Genomic DNA, 17,852 nt, shown 5'->3' on the forward strand with positions numbered 1-17,852 from the left:
GCCCAAGGATGTAGCTTCCATTCCCCCTGATGTATTTTCTCCCAACTCAACCAGTCTACTTGACTGTTGTCCTCCCCTCTGAGGAATTCTGCTGAGAGTGACTCCAAATGTTCTTCCGCCCATTGGAAAATGAGTGAAGCTTCTCTCTGGAGAAGGGGAGAGTGCGTGCCCCCGACGGTTCAAATGAGATTTGGTGGACACGTTGTCTGTCCTGACGAGCACCACCCCCAATTGTCTAGCGCATGTGAAGTGTGTCAGTGCCAGGCGGATTGCCCGAAGTTCCAGTAAATTGATTGGAAGCCTGGATTCCTGCAGTGACCATCTTCCTTGCACCATCTGGCCATTGCAAATAGTGCCCCAGCCCAATAGGCTGGCATCCAACGTGATCACTACATGTGGGCGGTCCTGGAATGGCACTCCCTTGAGTAGGTTGGGTTCATGCGCCCACCACATCAAGGACTGACAAATGGCAGGTGACAGTAACACCTTCCAGTGCAGCCTGGCTGCTATTTCACTCTGGAAAGGCAATAGTGCCCACTGCAGGGGGCAAGAGTGATGATGTGCCCAAGGAGTTGTTTGGAATGATGCTACCATCAACCCCAGGACTGAGGTCAGCTGCATCAGGTTTGCTGATGGGGAAGTCATAAGATGTAATACCTCAGCACATATCTTGTTGATTCTGTCTTGTGCCAGCCGCATTATCCTGTTGTGAGTCTATAGTGGCCCCCAGATGTACAATGCGACGGGAAGGAGCTAAGTGGCTCTTGGTTTGGTTGATTAGGAAGCCATGATCCTTCAAGCAAGCCAAGGTGATGTGCAGATCTTCCCAGGCTTTGCTTAGCAATGGGGACCGAATGAGAAAGTTGTCTAGGTAAGGGAATACATGGACTCCCTGCATCCTGAGGTGTGCCACTAGGGCAACCACGATCTTCATTAATACCCTGGGGGCAGACAACAGGTTGAAGGGCATGGCCCTGTATTGAAATTAGTTGTTCCCCACTGTGAACCTAAGATACCATTTGTGGGGGGGAAGAAGGGAACGTGGAGGTAGGCCTCCTTCACGTCGATTGAGGAGAGGAAGTCCTCTTTTCTCAGCACCTCCTTGACTGAGAGCGAGGTGTTCATGCGGAGCTTGCAGTATTGTATGTATTTATTCAGGTTCTTGAGGTCGAGTACCGCCCTGAAAGGCCCATCTTTTTTCACAACTGTAAAGAATATTGAGTAATTTTCCAAAAATCGCTCCCCTGTCAGGACGGGTTCTATTGCTAATATTTGGAGCAGATGGGAAATCGCTTGAAGGGTCCTTGCTCTTTGCCTTGAGCTGCCGAGAGAGGAGATGGGACGAATCTTGCCGGGGGGATGTAAATTCCAACCTCAAGCCTTTTCTGAGGGTGCATAATACCCATTGGTCCAATGATGTGTCCCCTCCACCATTGGAGGCGTCCTCCCACTGGAGGAATGCTGGCATCAGAATTGATGTTTGTTCCCTCATGCCTGGTTTCCATACCCAGGTCTACTGGGAATGTGTGGTTGGCCCTTTGTCTGCGGATGTTGTCTATACCAGAAGGGGCGAATGGTCCAGTTGTCCCTAGTTTGTCCCAATGTCCTAGAATTCCGAAAGGACTGTGACTGTGAATATGGATGAAAGGCTCTTTGAAACAGCCTTCTGTCCTCTCTCTTCCTGGAAGAGGGCATAGATTTTTTTCTTGTCCTTGGATTCAAAGACTCCCACTAGGGCTTCATCGCCAAATAACTTACCTCCCATGTAGGGTTCTGAAGCAAGGTTAGAGCGAGCTGTGGCATCTGCTTCCCAGTGATGCAGCCATTGGGTTCTACGAGTGAGGACGCCTGCTGCTAATGACCTTGCCGCAAATTGCATGGCATTCATGGATGCATCTGCCATGAAGGTCACTGCCTGAGAAACTTTTAACAAGGACTTGCATGTTCTGGCAGGGTCCTGTTGTGGGCCATCCACAAGGTCTTCTAGCCATAAAAGAGACGCTCTTGTGAAGACAGAGGATGCTGCTGCTGCTGCTCTGATGGTAAAATGCACTAGCTTCATGTACTCTTCTGAGGCCCTAGTCCAGTTTACGTTCTGTCTCATCCTTAAGGTGAGCATCTGAGTCTTTAGGATTCAAGAATGGATTTAGAAGATTCACTATGGGAGCATCTACTAGTGGGACTTTCAGCTGGTCCATAATCTGTTGTTCCAGTGTATAGAATTTGTTAGTGGTTGTCACCAACTTCTTGAACTGTAATGGGACATCAAACTTGGATTTGATCACTTTAGGCAGTAATGCAGGGAGTTTTTATTATTATTATTATTTGATTTATATCCCGCCCTTCCTCCCAGCAGGAGTCCAGTTTGAGCACCCTGTATTTAGGTTTTGGGTCTGGACACATTGTTGAGATCCTGGATGTTGAAGGAACTGGAAGGTCTTCAGGGGAGTGTAAGCTGAGGGCCTCCATTGCCTTGCACAAGAGGGGGAGGAAATGGGACTCTTGGAAGATTCTGTTGATTGAAATCTCTTCTGGTTCCGACTCCCCACTCCAGTCTTCATCTAAGACAATCAGTTCATTGTCTGGGTCAACAGGTGTCCTCTGTAGGTTGAATGTGTCTACCTTGGGTGGCAGAGTAAGGGTCAAGTGAATTGTGTGATGGAGGAGGCTGCAGGTTTGATGATGGGATGGCTGAGGAAGACCCCTGCGCTCCATGCATTCCAGATGTGTCCCTGGGGGGGTGCTGTATAGAGGATGAAGTGCCAGAGAGATCCCTGGCCAAATCCACTAAGACGTAATCCCTGAGTTGATTTTTTAACTGTTGTAGCATGTGAGCAGATAGATGTAGTTGAAGAGGCTAAGTATGTGCACAACAGGGATGATATGCCCCCCCTTGCAATCGGTGTGCAGGGGGGAAGGGAGGGGCTGAGGTTCTTCCTCTTCTATAACATGAATAGTTTGGTAAGATGCCGATATGTCTGTAAATCCCCTGAAATCCAATTCTAAGCCTGAATGGGCTTGTATGCCTTCTTCCTCAGACAGGAACTCTTGGTCCCTTCGAGTCCTGAAGGCAGTGCTGTGTGAGTCCCTCCCCTCCTCTGCATTATGATCATCAGACCCTTGCCTGGCCTGGCCGGTCTGTCTGCAAGCCATGGGCGCCGCACCATCCAAAGCCACCCTGAGCACTACATTCATTCCCTCAGCCACCTCCAGCCTGCCGGAAGAGGGGCGGGTCATGGCTGTCTCCATCTGAACATTCAGCATGAATTAAGGCCCTAAGGCCTGTCTGAGTAACGGTGGTGCTGCTGCTCCTGGTTTGGGCAGCAGTGGCTTGGGCCTCTTCTCTGGTCTTTCCGATTTGCAGGTTGCTTTCTCCATGGGGCAACTGCGCTGCAGGTCTTACGGGGGCTGGAAGCATGAAGCGGCTGTTCCTGCTGATGATTCGCGGGGGGGCTGGCATGTCTTGTTGCAGCCCTTAAGAGCGAGACAGTGACGTTGGTGTAGGAGAATGGAGAACAACTCCTCCTAGGGCTTGTGAAATAAGCATTGCTGTTCCGAGGTGGGGAGCATTGATGCCTTAAAAACACTTCCACCTAAATTCCCGTCTCCACGGGTAGTAAGTTCCATGGGGGGGGCATAAGGCTGAGAGCGGCGGTAGCAAGCCGGTCCAGGTGGGAGTGTTAAGTCCTCCTGTAGGGACTTCCTGCCCCAGTGGGGTTCTGTTGGAGGAAAGGAGGGAAATCCCCTGCTTGGCTTGCCTCGCACCGCAGGAAAGGCTCTGGGGGAGGGGGGGAGGAAAGGAAAAAACCTCTCTTATTTTAACAAGGAGAAGAAAGGTAAGTTAAAAAGGAGGAAAAGACAGAAATATATAATACAAATATACGAGACAAATATACAGGCCTGAACACAGAGCAGAGAGAGCGATCAACCGTTGTGTGTGAAGGCAGAAGAGAACTGAGCTGGGAGCTACACAGAACAGGAAGTTCCTGCAAAAATCCACAGTGCTCTTCTGCCTTCAACCGCTAGGTGGAGCTACCTACCCACCTGATATCATCTTTCCATGCACAGGAGAAGTCTGTTATATTAAAAGCTTGCTTCTCATTTATTGGCAAAGCAGGTATTCAATCAATTCAGTTGGAGAGATACTGCACTAGATTGCTTTCATGGCACACCACAAGCTAGTGCAACTGTAACTGTTTGGAATGCAAATTCGTAGTGTTCACCTCAACTGTGGCATTAACTCTGGTTCAATTATCCAGATTTTGATGTTAAGGTTCCTAAGAGCACACTTCACCTGGTAGATACGCTAGGCTGAGAAGCTTCATGATGCAGTGGAGCCATGGAGGAGGAGGAAGGGTGTCAGAGCCACTGGGCCCTGCTGGCAGAGGTCCCCCTCGGAGCAGCCACGGCACAGCCATTGAACTTCACTGCTGCCCAGGAGCAGCCAGGGCCCAGCTATCTCAGCTGAGACTGGTGCAAGTGGAGCTGGCAGAAGGCCTGAAAAAGGAGTGCTGCAGTGGGTTTCAGGTCAGAACTATGGGGAGGGGGACTTTCATCACATCCTGAGCCCATTCGGCTTAGTCCTGTGGCCCTTCGTCCAGGCAGCCGCTACACTGGGAAAAGTAGTGACAGAAGGAAACAAGCATTTTGTTTTCTTCCACCGCATCCTGCTGGCGCTACCCATGTCTTCCCCTCCCAGCAGCACCTAAATGGCAGTTGGACGTGGTGGCCCCTTCCGCTGGCTCCTCTTCCGCCAGCTTCATATGAGTTGGATTGTGTCCTAAGCCAATTTCAAATATTTACATTCTGTATAAAAGACAAATCTTAGAATTACTTCAGTTCATAGCTAATTATTTTGTCCACAGAGAACCTGTCCAGAAGAGATTCAAACAAAAATACTGAGTTAGGCAAGGAAGAGCACTGGGCAAAAACAGAACTGTGAAAGCAGGTAATTCTACTGTGCCTCTGTATCAAGAATAATTGAATAGTTAAATCATACTCAGTGCAGAATCATGGCAAAATTCATTGTTCTCAGTGGGGGATGACTGCCATGCCTCCTTCCAAGAAGTAAATCATTCAGAGAGGCAGCAGGTAGCTGCTTCTATGGGTGGGTATTCTGGGATCATAGTAGACTATAGTTGTTTTACTTATCTATTTTTGGTGACACACTGCAGTTATTTTATGGTACAAAAGTATGCCCTGGAACACAGTTTGGGAATTACTGGATTCAACCAGTTGAAGACATTTGACAGCAGTATAGAAAAGGCAATAATGGAGTCATGTGTTGTATATCCTATCCAAGAAAAAATTAAGAGCATTACAGCAAAGATGTACTCATGCCTGTATACATATATAGATTAGATGGATTATATATTATATTATATTATATTATATTATATTATATTATATTATATTATATTATATTATATTATATTATACTATATTATACTATATTATACTATAAGATATGATATGATATGAAATTATTGGCCTTTATTCTTGCCCATTGCTGCATGCACATAAAACCCACTGGGGTATGTACAAGGGCAACTGTTGCAGAACAACAGCCTTAAAATGTAAGCTTGAATCCAGGTAGTATTGAATCTCTGTTTCAAATTAATGGGGGGGGGAGGGGGAGAAAGACACATTTGCATAAAAGGAAAGGATAGCAAAATTAATATCACACCTCATAAAAAGCTTTGTAGTCTTCCCAGTAGTGACTGTCAGCATCCTGTAAAATGCTTGTAGCACAAACTCTGATGCAGTAGTTTGTAACTTGCAACTGAAGAACACTGATCAATTCCTGATATTGCTGGAGAGGCATTAGGAACAAAGGCCTGTTCAAATGGAATGATCAAAGAGAGAAAGATTTATGACCAGTGCAGTAGGAAGTAACAATCCATAATTCTACAAATGGTTTGGATTATTAAGTATCAATCATTCATTTCTTTTTGATTCTTGAATTTAAATCCACATTCACTTTAAAATCTGGTCTTTGTTACAGAGGCTACTTCAAAATCTACTTCTGCTGTTTTACAAATTTGTACTATACTATTATAGGCTAACAGCATTGTCAATCCACTGCTAGAAAAATGCACACATAAATAAATTGGTTAGTTATTTTGCTGTTATTGAAATGCAATGTGCAACTCTAAGTAGTACTTCTAAACAATACTTAAGGAATCATTCTTTTTAATTAAAAAGTGTTCTGGTATGAAAAATGCCAAACTGTTCAATGTATGCACAATTATTATATAAATATGGACTATGATCACGGCTGGTGCAACAGAGCATTCTGCCTGAGTTGGGTGGTGGTTCTGTCACTGCACCTATTTCTCCACTTTCCACCCCCTCATTCTCCTCTTTGCTGCAACAGTGAAGCCATTCTCCTTTCCACCCACACCACACCCATTACTTCTCCTCTCTGCCCCAGTGCCTTGTTCTGAGAAAGGGCCAAGGGGGTCCTTTCTCAAAGCGAGGCATTTTGGGTGCAAGAGAGTGCCTGTGCCAGCACCAGAATGTGCAGGACAGTGTCTGTGCACAGTTACTACAGAGAAAGGATGTTTAAACAATTTTTTTTTAAAGTTACTTTCAAGGAACTTCAGTAATGAGATATATGGGAGGACTGACTGCACCTGAGACAATTGTCTCATTCACCCTAATGTCTGAACTGGCCCTGACTACTATTAGTACTACTGACAGCACCATCAATGCACAAGGCACTTTACAGAGTTACATAAGTAAACAGTTTGTGGTTCCTAAGTTTACAATCCAAATTTTATAGAGTGGTGAAGACAACTGAGGCAAGGAAGAGAGAGAACAAGTGAGACAGAGTTATCAAGCCTTGAACTACTGCAGCTACACATAATCTTCATCCCTGACTAAAATGAAAACTAAGTGGTTAAACCAAAGACTGCACAGAAAATGTGAATTTTGATGAGGGATTTGAAAGGCACAAAAGAAACATTAAAGAAGGAATTCCAAGTTTAGGTTAAAAAAAGAGAGATGGGTTTTGAGAGAGAAATGACCTTCAGGAGAAGCCAAGGTGACAGGTAAGGAACATGGTGAAAGAGTATGGTGAAAAGATAAGGTAGGGCAAGCTCATGGAGAGCTTCAAAAGAAAGTACAATGAGTATGTGCTGTATGTGGAAAGTCAGAGAAGGAATTTGAAGAACATCACACAGTTTGAATGTCAAGAGAAGTGAATGATGTGGGCAGCAGAATTATAGACAGACATGAGCAAAATGAAGAGTGACAACAGAAGAAAAAAGAAAAAACAAATACAGTAGTCAAGAGGCAGATGACTAAAGCAGTACAGGGGGAAGCAACTTGACATTAAAACATTAAAACTGATTTAGATGTAAAAAAACCCTGATCTCTCTCTGGAGATGAGATAATCTTATGAGATAAGACCAACAGAGAGACAGAGAGACAGACAGACAGACAGAGAGACAGATATTTGTAAGCTGCTCCATAACAGAAAGTTTTCTGGGCAGCTTACAATAAATATGTATAAAAACACTTTAAATACAAAATTAAACATTAAACCATGTGTTCAAAAGCAATATAAATACAGGAACAATAAAACCCACAAGATGCTTCTATAGATGAATGGAAATGGATATGGGGTGAAGTTGCAACTAAACTGATATCAGTTGATTTAAAAGAGAATCACTATAAAGTTATGTTTCAATGGTATCTAACTCTCCACAGGTTGAACAACATTTATAATGATGTCCAAGACAGTTGTTGAAGATGTAGTATGTTTAATGCTGACCTTCTGCATATATTTTGGAGCTGTCTAAAGATACAGATATACTGGAATTTAATCTGTGATATAATTTGGGATATGCTAAGTTACTCAATTCCAAATAATTCTAAAATAATGCTTTTAGGTTATTTAAAATAGATGGTTCTTTAAGATGATTTAGAAATGGTATTAATTCTTTTGACCACTGCAAAAGTAAATATCGCAAAAGCCTGGACACAGAAAACACCTCCAACTATTTTTTACTGGTATGAAAAAAAATTGGGATATTGTAACACTATCTAAGAGCACAATTCAACATGGAGGAAGCCAGCAGGAGTGGAGCCAGCAGGAGTAGAGCCAGCAGGGTGAAACCAGCAGAAGGGGCTGCCTCAGCCTACTTATGTTCAGAAACACCAGGGAGGGGAGCATGCGGGCTGTGCCGGGACAGCTCAACAAAAGGAAAATGTTTTCTTCCATTGCCCTTTCTCCTGGTGTAGCATCTGCCAGGGCCGCATGACTGAGCCAAGCAGGACCAGGATACAGTGTCAGTCCCCCCCCTGTGTTGGGTTCATCTGAGATCAGGTAATACCTAGAAATTATTTTCTGCAAATACTACTACATAATAAGTGTGGGTGAATGTTAAAAAATCCCTCTTCACAAAAAAGGCAAATGTGAAAACTTTGCAAAGAGGCTTAAGCATGTTTTATGCTTTGTAAGAGCCAAAGACCAGGGATTTATTAAGAATTTACTGTATATTTTTATTTATTTCTTTATTCAATTTATATCCCGTCCTTCTTCAAGAAGGAGCCCAGGGTGGCAAACAAAAACCCTATAAGCACTTTAAAAAAATCTTACGAACCAAAGAATTTAAAACATACTAACACAAAACATCTTTAAAAACCTATTAGAACGAAACATTTTAAAAACATCTTTAAAGGCTGTCGTGGTGGATATCACAGAGCATTGCCATTAATGCCAGGCAAGGGGCCTGAGCTTTACCTGCAGCCTCTGGCGAGGACCAGGTTCGGCCTCAGGCTTACTGGAAACCATGCCAAGAACATCCTTGGGGTGCCCTCTCACCAACTTTCTGGGGGTGATACCTGTGCCTCTCACTCCCCATCCCCATTTTTCCTTACTTCCCATGAAGGTGGGTCCTGACTGGTAGGAAGAGAGCCAATAGCCAGCTAGGACAGCCTGCTTAGGATGGTTGGGTTATATGCTAGATACAATTAGTGTGCTTGATTTTTATTCTGTTTTTAATTTATATTTATTTATTTATTTATTACATTTATACCCCGCCTTTCTTTTCATGATAGAAACCCAAGGCGGCTTACATATGGTTCCCAGGCAGTCTCCCATCCAGGCACTGACCAGAGCTGACCCTGCTTAGCTTCAGCAGGGAGATGGCCTTGTGTGCCTTCAGACCATAGCCTGGGACCATGATTGAAACTAGCTGGCAGGCTAACAGGAAAATTATTCCACGTTCTTTTCAGAATACTTTAAGCAGCATATGCTTCAATTGGGGCTTGCAGGAGTTGATTGCTGTAAACCGCCCAGAGAGCTTTGGCTATGGGGCGGTATACAAGTGCAATAAATAAATAAATAAATTAATTAAAACACAACTTTAAAAAAAATCTTAAAAAGCAATTCCAGCACAGACGCAGACTGGGATATGGTCTCTACTTAAAAGGCTTGTTGAAACAGGAAGGTCTTCAGTAGGCACTGAAAAGATAACAGAGACGGTGCCTGTCTAATATTTAAGGGGAGGGAATTCCAAAGTGTTGGTCCCACAGCACTAAAGGTCCACTTCTGATGTTGTGCAGAGTGGACTTCCTGATAAGATGGTATCTGCAGGAGGCCCTCACCTTCAGAGTACAGTGATCGACTGGTTACATAAGGTAAGACAATCTTTCAGATATCCTGGTCCCGAGCTGTGTAGGGCTTTGTACACCAAAACCAAAACCTTGAACTTGGCTAGTAGCTAATAGTAGCCAGTTAAATTAGTACAATGGTATACATGTCTGTTCGGAAGTAACCCTCTTTGTGAGTGGGTAAGTGGGTACAGGATGGTAGTCTGGGCTTTGGTTTAACATTGGCATTGGGGCAAACAGGGTTCTTATGCCTTTAACAGCTGTATGGTAGATGGAAATTCTACAGATCAAGCCTTTTCTAGTATGGAAATATAATTATGGGAAAAGCTTCACCATGACTACTCTCTAATTTTGTATTATGCCACAGCCCCATGATAGCCATTTTGTGTTATGACATGTCCCCATGGCAGTCATTTTGTGACTGGTGCCCCAGAACTCTCAAAATTTGAAATATGCCCTCTGGTCCAAAAAGGTTAGCAACCCCTGCTTTATTGCTTAAGTAATACAATAGAGGAGACTCACTTTGTACTGGTCTCTTTCATTAGATTATGATACATCTTAAAATGCTGATAGACATGCACTGCTGTGGAGAGAATAGTATATAGGTTCTGCAATGGAGCTCTGGAAGGGATATCTTTACTTCTCTCCTCCAACCTTGTCTGGATAGCTGTTGCTACTTTGCAGCAGGCATCTACAAAGTTTGCTCTAATTTCCTGGAGAGACTCATCTTTGCATGCCAGAGCCAATGGAAGCAATGTGTCAAGCTCCTCCATGATATCAGAACAAAACTAAGAAAAAGAAATGTGGCATCCAGTTATTTTCACTGACAGCATCATTTTATTTATGTACAGTATAACAAATAGTGTATATGCCAAAAGACAAATGTAAGTTTTATACTCATTTCACTTTCTGATATTAAAAAGCAAATGTGTACACAAAAAGCCCAGACAACAACTGAAGCTAGTATTTGCCAGAATAGCAACAACAATAAAAACTTGGAAGAATTAAAACGGACCATTGGCCTCACCTGAAGGGTGGTTTTCCCAAGTATCATGCGTTCACGTGGGTTATAGCGCCATCTAGTGTCCAAAGGCAAGAATGAACTGAAGTCAAGACCTGGGGCAACCATGCCCCTCCCACTCCAGTTCATTTGTGATGAGTCCAAAGTGAGATATCTGAGAAGATGCAACAGCCCACATGCCTCCCAGCAAGGAAGAAGGGCAAAAACACATTCATTCCAAACAGATTTAGAGGTCTTGACTGAATGGCATAAACTAACAGAATATAACTTTAAACAGTAACAATTTAGAAGGTAGTAGCAACCCCCAGACTTCCTCCAACAGGGAGGGCCGTGATGGCATGATACCTGGGAAAACCACCCTTCAGGTGAGGCCAATGGTCCGTTTTTCCCCAGGTAGCATGCCATCATGTGGGATGTACCAAAGCAGCCCCAACAGGGAGGGCCACCCACTCTTGACTCATGAGAAAGGACCTGTTGTAGAACAAGCCTCCCAAAGGAGGCATCGGCAGAGGCATAGCGGTCTATCTTCTAATGTTTGATAAAGGAGTCTGGAGTAGACCATACAGCCGCCCTGCAGATATCTGCAGGAAGTGTGTTGGTTGCAAAAGCAGCTGTAGTGGCAGCTGACCTGGTGGAATGTGCCGTTATCTTACTAGGCACTGGAAGCTTAAGTGACTCATACACCAGTGTAATACAGGCGCGCAACCAACAAGACAACGTGGATTTAGAGACCTTTTTTCCCAGAGTCCTTGCGTGAAAGGATACAAATTATGACTCTGTTAATCTTATATCCTGAGTTCGAGACAGGTAGGTCTTGAGGGCATTCTGGACATCTAGCGAGTGCCAGGCCTACTCCAGTGGATGGACGGGCTTCAGACAGAAGGAAGGAAGAACAATGTCCTGGTTACAGTAGAAAGCTGAGCTAACCTTGGGACGAAAGAATGGATCTGGGCGCAACACCACTGAGTCCTTATGGAAGATGCAGAGACGGCGGGGCCATGACAATGCTCCCAGCTCTGAAACTCTTCTCACCGAGGTGATCGTCAACAGAAACAGGACCCTGAAGGATAACAGTCGCAAAGCCACTGACCCAAGAAGTTCAAAGGGAGGATGCTGCAGGGCTTGCAGGACCTTTGGTAGACTCCAAGAAGGGAAATGGTGACACACCGCCAGAGAAAGGAGGGCAACTCCCTTCAAAAAAACATTTGATGAGCAGGTGTGAACCCATGGGAATGGCAAACAAGGAGACAGACAGGATTGACGAGATAGTGGAGGCGTGACGATGCAAGGTGTTAGCTTTTAGCCCCATTTTCAGGCCACTATATAGGAACTGCAAAACTTGTTGTACAGTGGCTTGAGAGGGTTGGCAGCCTTGTAATGTACACCCCTTGGAAAAGGCGAGCCAAGTACTCTGGTAGATGCGATTCATCGATGGCCTTCTAGATGCCAGAATTGAATCTACAACCCGAGACAGACCTGTGCTAATCAACTGCCTCCATTCAAATGCCAAGCCGTCAGACTCAGCCAGTCGGGATCCAGGTGCCAGATCAGTCCCTGTGAAAGAAGATCTGGCCTGATTGGCAACCTCCAAGGATCTGTTACTGATAGTGAGAGCAGGTCCAAGAACCACGGTCAGCGAGGCCAGTACAGGGCTAGCAGGACCAATTGAGCCTCTTCGTGTCACAATTTTCTCAGTGTCCTGCCCAGTAGAGGTATCAGAGGAAGGCGTACAGAAGACCGTCCGGCCACAGTGTTAACAGTGCATCTACCGACTCTGCGGTCATTTCCAGATACCTCGAGAAGTAATGAGGCAGCTGGCAATTGTGACTCAAAGCGAAGAGGTCCACCGAGAGGTTGCCGAACTGATGCTGGAGAAGGTCAAACACCGCTGGGTGAAGTTTCCACTCTCCCGGAATCACCTGATGTCTGCTGAGCCAGTCGGCAGTCACATTCAGAACCCCGCTGAGATGTTCTGCCCTCAGCGACATCAGATGACCTTCAGCCCAGTCGCTTCCACTTGGAGAACCTAAGACCTGGTTCCCCCTTGTCTGTTCAAATGTGATTTTACGCAGGTGTTGTCTGTCTGGATCAGTACATGTTCCAACAGGAAGATTGGTTGGAAGTGTCAAAGAGCCAGATGGACAGCTCGTAGTTCCAGCCAGTTGATGCTCTGATGTTGCTCCGATCTGGACCACACACCCTGGACACAGCGGGAGTTGTAGTGCGGCCCCCAGCTGGTCAGACTGGCATCCGTAGTTATTACAGTTCTGTCCGGTTCTCAGAACGAAGTCCCCTGCTGAGGTTTTGAATTGTCGCCCACCAGTGGAAGGAAGCACGCAGTGAGAAGTCCAGGCAAATTTTGCAATGGTTGGAGTTGGCAATGTCTGCCTGAAAGGGTAATAAGGCCCACTGGAGTGGTCGAGTATGATGCCGAGCCCACAGTACGATGTGAATAGTGGAGATGAATGTCCCCAGAGCTTTTGCCAGAAACATTACATCCACCTTCAAGCAGCGCAACAGGAGCAGTGCCATATCCCTGATGGTTGCAATACGCTCTGGAGACAGGAAGACCATGGCCTGCGCCATGTCCAAGATTGCTCCCAGATGCTGCAGTCACTGAGTTGGCTCTAGTTGACTCTTGTCGATGTTGACTAGCCAACCGTGGGTCCTCAGAACCTCGAGGGTACGGTGAATCTGGTTGTGGGCCTGGTCTCTGGAATCCATCTGAAGCAATAGGTCATCCAAGTAGGGGTAAATATGGACCCCCTGGAGGCGGAGGTGAGCCACCAGAGTGACCATCACTTTGGTGAATACCCTTGGGGCCAACGCGAGTCCAAATGGCATGGCCAGGTATTAAAAATGATGCTGACCGAACGTGAACCTCAGGAACCGTCTGTGGGCAGGACAGATTGGGATGTGGAGGTATGCCTCCTTTAGGTCGATGGATGCCATAAAGTCCCCCTGCTGCAGAGCTTCTATAATCGATGCAAGGGACTCCATTCTGAACCGTCGATACTTCACAAAATGGTTGACGAACTTGAGATCTAGGACTGCCCTCCATGACAGATCTCGCTTGGGAACCGCAAACAGGATGGAGTAAATGCCCCCCCAATCTCTCTGTTGGTGGTACTGGTTCTATTGCAGCTATGTTGAGTAGATGTCCTATTGCTACCTGCATAACCCTCCACCATTCTTGAGTTTTGGGAATGGGAGAAAGAAGGAATCTGTCCAGGGGGATCAACCAAAACTCTATGTTGTAGCCGTGAGAGAAGATATCTCCAACCCAAGAGACCTGTGTTAAACCAAGCCAGGATCTTGCATACTGGAGTAGCCTGCCTCCGATAGGGATGGCGTCAGAATTGCCTACGTTGATGAGCTCCCCTTCCATATGATCAAGACGAAGGACCCTGTCGTCCCTAGTGCTGAGCTTTGCCCTGGAATCGCTATTTGTGCCAAGTTCCCCTGGAGAAGCGGAAGTCGGTAACTCGAGAATCATGCCCTTGCCCCCCAGGCCGCGCCCCTCGAAAGGGCTGGAAAAAGCAATATGGAGCAAACCTACTAAACTGCCTGAGGTCATTCTTCTTGGCCGTGGCTAAAGCTAGCTTACAGTTGTCTTTAGGGTCCACCAAGACCGCTTTAAGGGCTTCTTCGCCGAACAGCAAAGACCCCGAGTATGAGGCCATAGACAAGTTGACCCAGGCTGTGGCATCCGCGTCCCAGTGTCAGAGCCAGAGCATTCACCTAGCCACTAATTCCGCAGCCAGTGCCCGTGCTCCCTGCTGAGTTGCATCCAAAGTGGCGTGAGCAACAAATGCAGCTGCTTTGTATAACTTGACCAGGCCCTTTCTAAGTTTAACCGGATCCAGATTAGGATCGTCCAAGAGCTCATCCAGCCACATCATAGAGGCCCTTGAGAAAATGGAGGCTGCAGTAGAAGCTCGAATGAGTAGGCAGTAGCCTCGTGGTTCTTATGTAGAACGAAGTCTAGCCACCGTTCTGAGGGGTCCTTAAGCTGGGAATCTCCTTTCGAGAGGAGAGACCTGGATACCAAGTTAGAGATTGGCTGATCTCCCCCTAGGACATTCAGGTGATTCATAAACTCAGGGGCCATAGCATAGTATCTGTTGGCCAGGACTGAGAAGGGACGTGGGTGCAGCGGATGAGCCTATTCCTCCTTAGCCAGCTTGTCGATGGGGTCTGGAACAGGAATGTAGTGATCCGCCTATCTGGGAGATTTGAGGACCCTGGCCCCTTCACAGGAGGGGCAGCAGCTTGGGGTTGCAAAGATTGCAGACCTAGGGTGCCAGAAACGTACGACAGAGTGGGAGATAGTCAGCTGAATCAAAAAGACAATAGGATGAGTCCTCCTCCAGATCAGATTCCCCACTCCACTCCTCATCTTCTGCCTGAAGAAAAGATGAAGGGTCCTCCAATCCCAATGCCTCACCTCCAACTCTGCCTCTGGCAACATCAAAAGGGTTATGTGAAGGAGGTGGAGCTTCATCATTATAGCCGTGTTGCCCAATAGCGCTGGAGTGCCGCTGTGCACCTTACTGAGTCAATGGATTTAACCAGTGACAGTGACTGTGCTTGAGAGAAGAAACCCAGTATATCCCTCAACTGGGAAAGAAAGTCTGGAGTCAGCTGTAACCCCAGAAGAGGAGCAAGTGCGGCTGCCTGAGGATCTGAGGGCACTGTCTGCTCTGTGGCTCTACTGGTTGAAGCAGAGGTGCCAGAGGTGTATTTGACTGGCCAGATGTCGCCAACAAAGAATGAGATGGACAGTCCAAAGTTGGTTGACTGGGAAACCCTTCAAACTGAACCTCTGATGACCCAGCAGGTGAGTGAAAAAGCGCTGTTAATGCCTCCTGGCCAGGTTCCTCTGAGGCCCGGACTGACACTTATCGGGCTTGCTTGGCAGCACTATGGGTAGACAAGTGTTTGGTTTTAGCGACAGCCTTGGAGTAGATCTGGAATGCTTGTGCTTTGTGGCTTTGTGATGTGATGGGGTCTTGCACTGCTAGTTTGCCCCGTCGCTTGAGATGCCTCTGGTTGCTGATCTGCCATTATCTACATGTACAAGGGTAGGGGGTGCGGTAGACATCACCAACATACACACTGGGATGAGGGGTGTGGTGTGGTTAGGAGTAACAGTGCACGCTGAGGGGCGAAAGGAGCACCAAGTACAGCACTGGTGACGCAGTATGGTGAAGAAAGAGCTAGATACACGCACACAGTGTGGGGGGGTGCAGCAGCACTCCTGAGCACTAAGCCAGTAGACAAATCTCAGGTACACGCACACAGTGGGGGGCAGTGCAGTACTGTTTCTGTGCACTGTATATCTAGTTGACTCTGCGCCTTTCTTTTTATTTGGTAGCATTTAGAGAAGCTAAACTATCTACCCCTCATACCGAGCAAGTAAAAACAAAGGAGTGTAAAAGCTACAAAAAGGGGATGGGCTACAGAGCAGAAAGAGCGGGAAAAAGAAGGCGAACAAAATGGAGGGCGATAAAAATGGGGCAGGAAAATCAAAAGGCAAAATGGCAGCCACCTATATCATGGCTGCCCAGAGATAAGGTAGCTGTCTGGGGGGGGCAGCCAAAACGAGCACCCCGCTAACACTGCCACCAGGGTGAAGGGGAAGGAGCCACAGACACAAGCCCCAGAAAAGAAAAAGCTGCCTGGGGAAGACAGCCGAAGGGAGCCCTCCCACGGGGAGTGAGGGAAAAAGGAGCTGCAGCCGCGAGTCCCAGATGAAAGCCAGCTCTGTAATAGAGTAAGCATCTCTGAGCCCCATGGAGGGAAAGCCCAGGTGGCGGCGCGTAAAGCAGACCGCTCCAAGTGAGTCTAAACAAACAAAAAGGAACTAGGGAACCGGTGCCACGAGCTCTGAACGGTTGCAGAGTGAGCTGTGGGAAGGAGTAGCCATAGCCAAGCACCCAGTGCCCGGGGCAGCAGCAGAAGCGGCACAGTGTGAAGCAAATTGCAAGTCGGTTGCAGCCAAGTCAAGGCACCTTCACACACTTCCGACTAGGTGCTTCAGCCGCCTGAAGGAGGGGGGGATGCAACTGCAGCTGCTCAGAAGCGGCAAGAGCAGTCTCTGTTGTTGGGAAGAAAAAACACGGATGGCCAGGCAGGGCAGCAGTCCCTGCTGTTCTCAAGAAAGGACAGGAGGGAGGGGAAAAGAGGGAGGGGTGGAAAAAAACACACTGCAAAACACCACCCCCTCTGAAAACTATAAGTGAGAAAAGGGGGGAACAAAAAGGCTGGGAAAAAGAGAAAAAGAACAAAAGGAACCCCCAGCAAGGACCCCAGTCCCAACACACTCTCTCTCACACACACACTTTCACATGAACAAATCCACTAAAAACACTAACTCCTACACTAAATCCTTACGCTACAGAGATATGAACAGCCTTGAACAAAGGCAAGAATGAACTGGAGTGGGAGGGGAATGGTTGCCCCAGGTCTTGACTTCAGTACATTCTTGCCTTCATACACTAGATGGCGATATAACCCACGTGAAGGCATGCTACCTAGAGAAAACACAAGATATTTTTCTATATGGAGAATTGCATGATCTCCATAGCTACACACATTGGCTACTAATCAGGTATCAAAACAAACAACAATAGTGGTCACTTTTTGCTTATTTAAAAAGTTATATCCTGCTTTTCATCACCTAGGTCTGGTTTACAACACTAAAAATAATTCCCCCAATCCAAGCATGTTACATGAAACTCATGAATGAGACTTTCAATATGATGATTACAAGTGAGGGAGACCTGTGCACCTGAATATTTAAAAATTCTTACTCTCTCTTCCTCCAGTGAATGAACAGCACTGCTTATCAACTGCTTCAGTCAGGGCAGGTCAATAACCTCTAGTATGGACATTAGACACATGCTGGAGTGTGGTCAAGCAATGGACTGTAAGTAATGCTAGCTTTAACTCTTGTCTTCAAAGTATCTTCTTATAGCAAGGTAAACATGCACCTGGAACCCTGGCGGGCATTGATACATTTTAACATTAGTTTTCTTGTGCTGTATGTTGAGATACATAAGCCACTATTAAATAATTTAACACAATTCTTGATACTATGCATTTGTCTCCTAAAATATTATTGGTACTGCAAGTACTTCAACACTTGGAGACCAAACAAATCTGACATTCTGTAATCCACTAAAAATTTCAGATCTTTTGATACATG

The 17,852-nt window shown here is 46.2% G+C and overlaps 1 protein-coding gene across 2 annotated transcripts in view; it reads right to left on the reverse strand.

Moving 5' to 3' along the window:
- KIAA0825 (KIAA0825 ortholog) overlaps nucleotides 1–17,852 on the reverse strand; it is a 413,025-nt gene that overhangs the window by 260,745 nt on the left and 134,428 nt on the right. For both annotated transcript variants that reach the window (XM_061622304.1, XM_061622313.1), the window contains exons 8-9: nucleotides 10,144–10,409; nucleotides 5,687–5,837 (exon numbers count right to left, since the gene is read on the reverse strand). In XM_061622304.1, coding sequence (XP_061478288.1) covers nucleotides 5,687–5,837; nucleotides 10,144–10,409 — 417 coding nt within the window. The remainder of the gene's footprint in view (nucleotides 1–5,686; nucleotides 5,838–10,143; nucleotides 10,410–17,852) is intronic.

The sequence above is a fragment of the Rhineura floridana genome, chromosome 1, assembly GCF_030035675.1.
Source record: "Rhineura floridana isolate rRhiFlo1 chromosome 1, rRhiFlo1.hap2, whole genome shotgun sequence".
In the NCBI taxonomy this organism is placed as follows: Eukaryota; Metazoa; Chordata; class Lepidosauria; order Squamata; family Rhineuridae; genus Rhineura; species Rhineura floridana.